This window comes from Mus pahari, chromosome 1, assembly GCF_900095145.1.
Source record: "Mus pahari chromosome 1, PAHARI_EIJ_v1.1, whole genome shotgun sequence".
Lineage (NCBI taxonomy): Eukaryota > Metazoa > Chordata > Mammalia > Rodentia > Muridae > Mus > Mus pahari.
The window spans coordinates 61,358,317-61,370,250 of NC_034590.1; the positions used below are offsets into that span (position 1 = coordinate 61,358,317).

The window sequence follows — 11,934 nt, forward strand, 5'->3', positions numbered from 1 at the left end:
CTCGAACTCAGAAATCCACCTGTCTCTGCCTCCCAAGTGCTGGAATTAAAGGCATGTGCCACCATGCCCGGCTCTTCTATTTCCATTTTTAGATCTTGGATGGTTTTGTTCATTTTCTTTGCCTGTTTGATTGTGTTTTCCTGTAATTCTTTAAGGTATTTTTGTGTTTCTTCTTTAAGGACTTTTAGCTGTTTACCTGTGTTCTCCTGTATTTCTTTAAGGGAGTTATTTATGTCCTTAAAGTCCTCTGTCATTGTCATGAGAAGTGACTTTTGATCTGAGTCTTGCTTTCTGGTGTGATGGTGTATCCGGGACTTGCTATGCTGGGAGGATTGGGTTCTGGTGATGCTAAGTGACCTTGGTTTCGGTTGCTTATGTTCTTACGGTTGCCTCCTGACATCTGATTATCTCTAGTGCTCCTTGCCCTTGCTGTATCTGACTGGAGCCTGTCCTTCCTGTAATCCTGTTTGAGTCAGAACTTTTCAGAGTCTAGCTGTGTCTGTGATTTCGGGATTCTGTGATCCTGAGATTCTGGTTGTGTCGCAGGCTGGAAGGAACCTGAGCCACTGGTCGGGTGGGGTTCCTGTGTCCCTGGATCCTGCTGGTCCCAGTTAACTCCAGATCGTGTTGGAACAGATGTTGTGTTCTACTCACCCTTGGTCCTAAGATCCTGGGCATGCTAGAGCACCTGGGAGTGGAGCCTCCTCTGAGGGATCTCTTGGAATGTGTTCCAAGGGAACAGTTGTCTCAGTGTGAGTGATGAGTTACTATTATCTAAATGTGAATGAATTAAACTTCCACTGACTTCATCCTAAGACTCTTAAAAATTGAAAAGAAGAGGAGGATAATTAGAAAATAAAACTTAGTCAAGGGAGAAATACAGGCTTCTAATTTGGATCCTTAACTACATAGGAAAGTTGTTTTGAGAGTTATCTAGTGCTTCAACACTATGAAAAGTATTTTGAGGTTTGGTGGAGGTAGTTAGGTCCTGGTTCAATATCACTTCAAATTTGTGAAGATTTTGATTGCCGTAATAAACAGACTTACAAAAAAATATCTATTTTATTTGTGTGTATGGGGCACTTGAATGCCATGGCATCTGTGTTGAGGTCAGAAAAACAGCTCATGTCAGTCAGTTCTCTTTCCACCATGTGATTCCCAGGAATCAAACCCAGGTTTTCAGGCTTGGCAACAAGTACCTTCTCTGCTGAGCCGTATCACTGGCTCCCAAATAAAAGGTTTTAAAAGTATTGTCTGTGGTGACTGTTCAAGGGAGCATTTTATTGCGCGGGGGGGGGGGGGCGTTGGGGGGGCGGGGACAGAAAGTTAGTTTAAGGCAAGTTGGTGTCATTAGATTTTTTTTTTTTTTTTCCTTTTTTAATGTGCCAGAGAGCTTGTTCATAGTGAGACATTCTCATTTCTCCCAGTGTTACTATATGGTACATAGAAGAGGTAACATTCATATTATTATAATTTCATGTGTTAAATATAGCATTTCTTTTTGCAGCAAGTTGGAATTGACCGAGGAGATATTCCAGATCTTTCACAGGTGAGTGGATTGTTAAAGCATGAGGTCACTATCATGTGTGCTGCAGTGCCAATGTGACCAGTGCTATAGCAACACCTCTTAAGAGTAGTGTGCTTTTCCTTCTATATTTTAACATTGTAATACATTGCTGAAGAAGGTTGTTAGTTTTTTCATGATGACACAATGAATGGTCAATTGATCCCTTACTCTGGTGGGGCTTTCCACTGCTATCCAGTTGTACCATGGAAAAGCTCACCCCAGTATGTGTAATGAATGACCCATGAAAAATTGTATCTCTGAAATTTTCTATCCAGCTTTCAGGCAGTTTCACTTAGAGTCTCTTCTTTCCTAATAGATACTCACTAGTTATATAGCCCTAAGGATGGGCCTTAAGAACCTTCTAATGTTTATGAGTCTTGCACGCTTTCCTTCTCCCTTCAGGAGAGAATTATTTAGTTTTGAAGCTACTCATGCACTCCTAAAGGTACTCCTAAACATGCAAACACATATTTAAATCTATATTCCACATATGGCAGATAATATGGTATTTGAGTCTTGCATGGTTTTAGCTTGATCGTTTCTACTTACATCTATTCTACTGATAGTATCATTTCTTTTCACTGCAATTCAGTAAAATTTCACTATGTATGTATACCATTTGTTTCTTTATCCATTCACATTCTGATGGAGATCTAGACATTATAGTAATTGTTAATAGTTAGAACTAAGCTTGGCTGAGCAAGTCTCTCTGGTATGTTTATTTAGTATTATAGGTAGGTCATTTGGTAGTTTTAATATAAAATATTTTGTTTTATTTATATGTGTTATGTGAATGTGTGTGTGTGTGTGTGTGTGTGTGTGTGTGTGTGTGTGTGTGTGTAGTGAGGCAAGAAAAGGGCATTGAATCCCCTGGAGTTATGTGGGCAGCATTTGTGACTGCAGGCAAACATACACCACAACATATTTATGGAAGGCAGAGGACTACTTTCAGTTCTCTATTTCCACTGCAAGTGACATTACCCCCTGAAAAACTATTTTTCAAGCCATGAAATCCATTATCTAATATGTAAAATAAAATAAGTATGTGCTACATTCTCATTAATATATTTTTACTAAAATTTTACATGTATTAAATATTTAGAAACTTTAGGTTCTTATAAGTTTCTTAGGCTTTATGGTTTTCTTCAGTTCTTAACATTTTTGGTGATGCTTATTAGTCACTTCAACTAGTTTGCGTTCCAATAATAGTTGTAGTAATATAATAATAAAGATTATAATTAAAGATTATAATTTTGGTAACTAAAAATGCCCACCAGTAATTAGTACATGAGGAATATGTATTTCTGATGCTCTTACGTGAGATGATATTTGATATTTCTTGTCAAATAGTGTAATAGTTATGGAATTCTTAATATTTCTGTTATTTCAGGCCCCCAGCAGTCTTCTTGATGCTTTAGAACAACATTTAGCTTCCTTGGAAGGAAAGAAAATCAAAGATTCCACAGCTGCAAGCAGGTATATATTTATATGTTTGTGTATTTTTTGACAGTTGAAGATGGGAGTTATTTTTTCAGAAGGAGTAGATAAAACCAGCTGAAGTTCAAATTGTAGTTTCTCTATCTTGACTTGGTTACCTGTTAGATAGGTTTAAATAATATGAGTGTCACCGTCGCTAGTAATTAGTAACATTAGAATTAGTAACAGGATTACATGGGGTTAATTTTAGTTCTTGGTTTAGTTCTTGATATCAGTTAAGTATTGACATTTTAAGATGATATAAAAGATAATTTTGTATTAATTTGTTCAACTTTTATAATATCCTGCGGTAGATGCACTAGTAATACCAGGATTCAAGCCTTGAATGTCTGGTATCATATTTCAGTTTTTGTGCCTTTTGATGGGATTGATTGTTGTCACGTCCTATTTTAATCAATTCAACTTTTGGGCTAATCCCCCAATTTATCAAACTAGCAATAATAGAAATTATCTCTTATTGATCCTTTAATAAAATTTTTTGATTGGGTGTAGTAATTAAATAATTACCCTCTTATGAAGATTTTTCCTCTTTATTTAAAATAATAAAATAATATATAAAATAGGCAGTAAGACTTCCTTTGGTTCTTTTTTATTTTTATTTCATATTGTGTTGGTTTCTCCCCTTTTTAGTAATAAATTTTAAGCAATGTCAGGTACAGTGACTATAATCTATAATCCCAGAATGTGGAAAGTTGAGTTAGGAGGAAGTCAATTTTGAGTTTAGCTTGGGCTGTATATAGTAAATTAAGGCCAGTCTGTACTCTACTCCATTTCCCCTTCCCCAATTCCAAAGGGGAAAGTCCACTAGTGAGTTGTTAAATAATACTTTGTACAAGATTTTTATTTTATAGTAGGTTCTTAGAAATAGTATAATCACCAAATGTTCTACTAGTTCGTTATAGGACAGTAATGAAAAAAATCTAGTCACATGCCTTAGGACTTACCTTGATAAGCTTCTTTATTTCTGTCATAATTGTATGGCTTCCATTGAGTCAAGGTGTAGTTCTTTCCCCTAGAATTTAATGTTGGTTCATGGTTTAGTATGGATGAATGTTTACAAAGTGGGAAAGTGAGACGTAATCAATTGCACATGTGTAATAGGTTTGAAAAGAGAATTCTGGCTTGTCAGAATAGCAGCAAGTACATAGAAAGGAGGTGCCACACAGACTGATGTCTGAATTGAAGTCAGTATTCCTTTTCAAGGAACCTGCCATCCATTGGGGCATAGGTTTTGTGAATGTTATTGTAGACAGCTCCTATGCCAATTAACACCCTGGCTCTTGACAGTCCTACCACAAGAACATATCAAAACTTGAGCACCAATAGTAAGTCATCCTCTTCTAGGTTTGTTCTTGTGGTAGGCCTGTCAAGAGCCAGGTGTTAATTGGCAAAGGAACTGTCTCTGAGAAACTAAATCAGTTTTGTTGTTTTTGTATTAGGACACTTCTAGGAATGTGAAGTCTCTTTCCTATTGCTTCTTTGTCTTGGGAGAGGCTATGTGTTCCAGTGTTGTACACTTTTACTAGAGTCTGAGATTTAACTCTGAAAGCTACACATTTGCATTTTAGTTCACATTGTTAAAATTGTTGAATCTTCTAGGACATTGAGTAGAAGAGTCTATCTGAAGTACTAATTTTAAGTCCATATACTTGTTTTAGTTTGTCAAAAGTAGGGTCACTTCATTTTATGTTCTAGATATGAAGTGCTTAGCATAAAGCCAAATTACTTTTATCCTCTTACCCTAGGGCTACAACACTTTCCAATGCAGTCTCTTCTTTGGCAAGCACTGGCCTATCTCTGACCAAAGTGGATGAAAGGGAAAAGCAGGCAGCATTAGAGGAAGAACAGGCTCGTTTAAAAGCACTAAAGGTAAGTAAGTATGAGCATGTTCTTCAGAAGAACAAGTAAGGGATCATTATATAAATGAACCTCTTAGGTTTTTAAATGTGTTAGCAGTCCTACAGGCTGAAACTCAGTTTATTTTTCATACATACATGGAATGCTTGGTGAAAAGTCAGGGTGTACCCTTCAGCTATTAAAGCAGAATTAGAAGATGTCCATTTTCAGAGTCTGAACCAAAACAGATATGATTTTAGATTCCTTATGCTTAGTTCCTTTTTCAACAGGAACAGCGTCTAAAAGAACTTGCAAAGAAACCGCATACCTCTTTAACAACTGCAGCCTCTCCTGTGTCCACCTCAGCAGGGGGAATAATGACTGCACCAGCCATCGACATATTTTCTACCCCTAGTTCTTCTAACAGGTACAACGGGCAATAGGGTGTCTGAGTATTTAGTATAAGATAGTCTTCAAATTATATGTTTTATAGATTCTGTGATTTCCTTTATGATTTTGTATTCACAAATTAATACTAAAGGTGTAAAATAACACAATTGGTATACTATCTGAATATAAATTAATAAGGTTAGGGTTAAATTTTGTATGCTTGGGAATTGGAATATGGCTAAATTACTAGAATATAATATAATGAAATGGGTTTTTTTTTGAGAGGTACTTATTAAGTCTTTCCAGAAAAGTTAACTCATATTCAGTAGAAACTTAAGATATGATGCTCAAATATTTTTCTGGGCCTCTTTAGAATTAGGTTACATGAGAAACATGCCACTGTTAGGCTAGAATTGTTCTTTTTAGGCTTATAGTGACGCTTTTCACTTTCTTTTTTTTTTAATTTGCTCTTTTATTACTTATGTATAGACTATACACATGAGATCATGGTTTGTTATTAATATCATGCACGTAATAGCAAATTGATTGATTACAAGTAAACTAGTTAACTTGGCCTAAGTTTATTTTATTCATAATAAATTTTTAAATTTTTTATTTTATTTTTTGAGGTGGAGGGGGGCAGGAAACAAACTAATATAGCAAACTTCATCTAGAAATAAAACTGGTTTTCAAAATATTTTCCTAGCACATCTAAGCTGCCAAATGACCTGCTTGATTTGCAGCAGCCAACCTTTCATCCATCTGTCCATGCTATGTCAGCTGCTCCTCAGGTAGCAAGTACATGGGGAGGTAAGTGTTCACCGTCTTCTAAATACTGTGTGGGCATCTTCCCTTGCATTAAGTAACTTTCTACCTTTTTTGTAGAGGTTTTGGTTATACTTGATGCATGGGAACTTGAGAAATAATAAAATGACAGTAAACTGATTTTTATCTCCTGATGAAAATTTATGATAAGTGAAATATTAAATTCATAGTTGATTATGGAATAAGGTTTAATGAAGATGAAATTAAATATAAGAGGAAGAACCACTTTCTTAAGTATGAGATCACCCCTTTAATGTGAATTTCAAATGTATAGTAATTACTGTGTTTGCTGTCAAAAAAATTTTCATACTGGGTATTATGGTAAGGTTCTAGTAAAACACAGATTGTGTTATCAACCGGTGAAGAATATTGTGACCAAATATCACATGGTAATTCTTGTATTTTTTTTAAATTGTATTTTACTTTCATTTATTTATGTAATTAACTTATGTTAAGTGTTGGTTTAACTTAGACTTGAAAGGTAACAGGAATGTCCTTCAATAGGTTTTTAGTTCTAAGGTGATCATGGTTTAACACCTTTAAAGCAGAGTGGTAATGTATGTCTATTTTACAGTTTTAGTTGATTTAACATCATCACCTTTGCATGGTTTTGTTGTATATGTATTTATATACATACATACATATGTATGTATGTATATGTATTATATAGTCACCAAAAATTGCTGGAGATTTTTCAGAAAAATTCTACTAAAAAGAAAACTATAAAATATGTTGAAATTTGTATTTGCTTTCATATAACATTTGAATTATTAAATTTTTACAGCACATGAAATAGATTTTCATCTTTAATCATTTGAATTAAAAATATAGTTTTGATGCTTCTTTCCTTTTTCCTTATCTCCCTCTCCCTTACCATCCTCTCCAAGACTCCTTTGTGTTTTTCCTTTTTTGGTGTGGTATTTTTGTGAGTATTGAATCCACGGCATTGCACACATTAGGATAATGCTCTGCCATTGAGCTGCATCACAAGCCCAAAGATGCTGTTTTGTATATTAGAATCTAAGCTCTGTGAAGGCAAGGGTTATCTATCAGAGCATTTTGTGATGGTCGTTGTGGGGGCTTGCTTGTGTGCCAAGATGCACATGAGGAAGTCAGAGAACAACTTTGTGGTAACATTTCTTTCTATCGACCTTTATGTAGGTTCTAAGAATCCAACTCAGGTCTCTACTCTGAGCCCTGTTGTTTTCTCACTCTGTAGCCCAAGCTGATCTCAAACTCGTGGCAATCTTTCTGCCTCAGCCTCCAAGTGTTAGGGTTGGAACCATCACACCCACCCCTAGAGTACTTTTTGTTATAAGTAGCTATAAAGAAATTAATAAGTACTTCATGGAATAAGTGGATAGTTTCTTTCTCTTCAGGACAAATTATCTATTATCTTATCAGGAAATTAAGAATTATGGGCACTTGACTTTTAAACTAGTTTTGTGTAAGCATTAAGGTTCGTTTAATTTAACAAAATCTTGAGATTGGAGAGTAATTTCTTTTTTTTTTGGTTTTGGTTTTTCGAGACAGGGTTTTTCTAAAGAAAGTAGTTTAATAAGTATTTTAGAATTGTTTTAAAATTTAACTATAGGCAGTGAATTAAAGGCTAAGAAAGAAGTTTCTTGGTACTCAGTAGGTAAGAGTGTATACTGCTCTTGTTAAGGACCTAGGTGAATTCCTAGCAGCCATGTTGGGCAGGTCACAACTACCTGTATAAATCTGATGCCTCCAGCCTCCTTACGCACTTACATTCACATACAGAGTCACAGACCCAGACAGATTAAAGACTTAAATATAAAATAAAAAGAATTGAAAGGTCGGCCAGCCGGCCTGCCTACCTGAGACAGGGTTACTCTATAGCCCTGGCTGTCCTGGAACTTGCTCTGTAGACCAGGCTAGCCTCAAACTCAGAAATCCACCAACGTCTGCATCCTGAGTGCTGGGATTAAAAGTATATACCACCAGCACCCAGCAGAATGGTTTTTTAAATGTTCTAACAGATCCTGGTACTAAATTTTGAATTTGATATATTTTTATTCTTATTTTCTACTTAATCTCAATTTTACATTTTTTTAAGGGATGGGGGTTGGAGGAAGACCTTATTATTTTGTCCTGGCTATCCTGGAACTTGCTATGTAGAATAGGCGGGCCTCAAACTCACGGAGATCCTCATATCTCCGCCTCTCTCTAATCCTTTGCTGGTATTAAAGGCATGTACCACCATGCCCAGCTCATATTTGCTTTTTTAAAATATTGGAGTGTCAGCTGAACAGATGGGTCAGTAGTTAGGAACACTTGTTCTATTTAGATTCAGTTCCCACTGCACATGTTATCTTACAAATGTCTATAACTCCAGTTCCAGGAGGTCTAATGTCTTTTTCTAGCCTTTATAGGCACCAGGCATGCACATACATATTTACATGGAGTCAGAACATTCAAATGCACACAAAAGAAAACAATTAATATATCTTTCAAATGTTAACATTATTAACGAGACCATTAAGTAGTTTTAACTTTTTTCTTTATTTTTAGTTTTTTGATAACTAGCCTTATTTATTTATTCATTTATTTATTTTAAATAGTTGATGGTTCCTTATTAGTCCTGCTTCCATGAGTGGTCAAGACCAAGGGAAAGAGAGGACAGGCCAGTTGGTGCAGGTTCTACAACATTCCATTACACATAGAACTAACAGATAAACATAGTCTCTATTCTGTTAACTTTATTTTAAAACTATATTTGCTTTATTGAGATTGATAATGTGCATGAGTGTAGAGGCCAGATGAAAACTTTCAGGAGTCAGTTTTCCATCATGTAGGTCCCAAGGATCATACTCAGGTTGTCAGGCTTGGTGACAAGTGCCCTTAGTTGCTGAGCCATCTCATCAGCACTTCTTTATTTTAAATAAATAAGCTAAAAAGTTATTTTTCTAACTAAAGTTTTTATGTGAGTATATCATTATCTAGAGTGGTTGAACTCATGGAGCAGAGGGAATGTTTTACTAAGGAAAGTGGTTTTCCATTATCTCAGTCTGGAATAATGGTCTCATTTCCTGTTAGAAAAATTATTTCCTAATCTATATAAATGTATTATATGTTACCATGTGTATATATAGTTATTTTAATTATTTTGCTTTGTTTACTATTTCTCTTAATAATTCGCCTGATGTTTTAGTATTTAGCTTGTTGCACATGAGTAAGGAAGACTTTAAAAATGCAAATGGAATGCTGGGCTTGAAGGCATATGTCTTTAATCCCAGCACTAATGAGGCAGAAGCAGGTAGATCCTTTGTAAAATTGAGGCCAGCTTGGTTTACAAAAAGAGACTCCATCGGAAAACAAGCAAAATGGAACTCAGTCTGAACAGGAGGAATAAACAATCTGTTTCTTTTCCAAAACCTTAGTTACATGTCAGAAAAGGGATGTAGTCTTTACTATGATTCCTTTAATTTACACAAAATTAAATCCTCCCTACCTTCTCATAAAAATATTTAACTTCTGAATTGGTAATAATTTCAGTTTATGCATGATGAAGTAGCTGAAGTATTTAAAGGACTTCAGTCAGTACAGGAAATTGTTGAGTTACTGTTCATATCCTTGATGTTCAGGTTAGGATTTGTTTTTGTTTTTGTTCTTTTGGTTTTTCGAGACAGGGTTTCTCTGTATAGCCCTGGCTGTCCTGGAACTCACTCTGTAAACCAGGCTGACCTCGAACTCAGAAATATACCTGCCTCTGCCTCCCAAGTGCTGGGATTAAAGGTGTGCGCCACCACGCCTGGCTGTTTTTGTTTTTTAACTGAGGCCAATTTACAATTTAAAAAAAAAAACTTACATATAAGAAAATTTCATAAATAGTAAAAAGACAAAACAAAACTTTTTTTGTTTTTTTTTTTCCCCCCAATAATGTGACTGCAGCCCAGACCCTCAAGCATAGTAGGCAAATGCTTTACCACTGAGTTGAAATTTGAAGCCTGCCTGGGTAACATGAGGCCTTGTTTAAGACAAAAGTAAATATAATGGACACGATTATTTTTTCAAAGTTTTAAGGGTGCTAGGGACATCACTCAAGTCCTTGCTGCTGAGAAAACCAGAGGTCGCAAATTTGGGTCCTTGGAACCCATGTAAATGTCAGGTAGCTATGGAGCCCTACTGGTCATTTCAGAGTTTAGATAACTGGAAAGAAACATCATCTTATGAGTAAGATTGCTAGATTGACTTGCAAACCTAGCCTGAATAGAGATTAAAGGTGTCTGCTTCCAGGCCTCTATACAGATACTCATACAGATGCAAAATATATGTACTCATAAGTACACTTCATACACATGAGAAAAAGATGAAAAAAGTTTTGAGATTTGCCAGTCTAGGAGCTAGTTTAAGTTAGAATAGCCAGAATATCATCATATTTAATAGTTTGCACTTATTATTTTGTACTAATTAGCACTGCCTAGATTAATTGCAATATTTTGACAAATAGAATGCTCGATATTGTCTGATTGTTCTACCATGAGTGCATATGCACTTTTTTTTTTTTTTCGAGACAGGGTTTCTCCGTGTAGCCCTGGCTGTCCTCGAACTCAGAAATCCGCCTGCCTCTGCCTCCTGAGTGCTGGGATTAAAGGCGTGCACCACCACGCCTGGCTCACATATGCACATTTTTGAGTATTCTCTATTTGCTCAGCAAAGTAAAATGCACTTTAAAACCATACATCATGCTGGGCTATGATCAGGCATACTTTTAATCCGAGCACTTGGAAGGCAGAAGCACACAGATCTTTGAGTTTGAGGCCAGCCTGGTCTATAGGATGAGTTCTAGGTTGGCCAGGGCTACACAGAGAAACCCTGTCTCAAAAAAACAAAAACAAACAAACAAAAAAAAACCAAAACAAACCAACAAACCTCTACGTCATCAAGTATTTTCAAAGGATACTTCCAACTCTGTTAGTCAGCTCTAAACCCAGATGTCCTTATTATACAAGGAACTACAATGGATAGACAGCATTAATGTAAGCACCAGTGCTTACTTCCTGTTATGGTTAGTGGAAATGAAAAGCAGGCCTGGTTGGAGGGTTCTTAACAACACTAAGGCTGTGACAGGTTTATTCCAGGCAATCAGACCTTTATACACTTTCCAAAACAGAATGTAATGGTGGCCTGCTATGATATAATGGTGGTTGCAATCTAGACAGAATTTGCAGATTATCATCTAAAACTAATTGTTCTGCCAGACTGATACATACTTCCCTGACTTCTAAGGGACACAGAATCAAAGGTGGTCCGAATGCTTCACTGCCTAAAGGAGTGCCTTGGTTTCTCAGGAACTGAAAGGCACACAGAGCCACAGGAGTTATGGACTCTAACCTGAAAAACCTGTCACATGCCTTTCAAAGGCAGCTAGTCCAGGCCATCTTCATGAGTTTCTGCACATTGCATTCTGGCTTTACTACCAAAGTCAGCTTCATGTATCTTATCTGACTGTTTACTGCTGTTGATTTCTGAATTGTTTTTTTGTTACTTTGTCACTCCCTCCCACTGCTGCATGCATGAGAAGGATGTTAAGTATCATTTAAGTTTGAGTAGTTAATTAGTATATTTGGGGTTTTGAACTGATTTTTAGTGTGACTTGATAATCTATAGGAATATTTACTTCCTGGACAAGTACTTATGATTAAAAAAAATTAAAAATGTTAAAGATGATTTGTAATTAAACCTGTAACTGTTATTTTCTTGTGTTCTTCCTTTCCTTTCCTTTCCTTTCCTTTCCTTTCCTTTCCTTTCCTTTCCTTTCCTTTCCTTTCCTTTCCTTTCCTTTCCTTTCTCTC

The 11,934-nt window shown here is 36.0% G+C and overlaps 1 protein-coding gene across 19 annotated transcripts in view; it reads left to right on the top strand.

Moving 5' to 3' along the window:
• Picalm (phosphatidylinositol binding clathrin assembly protein) overlaps window positions 1–11,934 on the top strand; it is an 85,821-nt gene that overhangs the window by 44,629 nt on the left and 29,258 nt on the right. For all 19 annotated transcript variants that reach the window (XM_021209821.2, XM_021209781.2, XM_021209828.1 and 16 more), the window contains exons 8-12: window positions 1,508–1,549; window positions 2,958–3,043; window positions 4,810–4,933; window positions 5,191–5,327; window positions 5,997–6,100. In XM_021209821.2, the coding sequence (XP_021065480.1) occupies window positions 1,508–1,549; window positions 2,958–3,043; window positions 4,810–4,933; window positions 5,191–5,327; window positions 5,997–6,100 (493 nt within the window). The remainder of the gene's footprint in view (window positions 1–1,507; window positions 1,550–2,957; window positions 3,044–4,809; window positions 4,934–5,190; window positions 5,328–5,996; window positions 6,101–11,934) is intronic.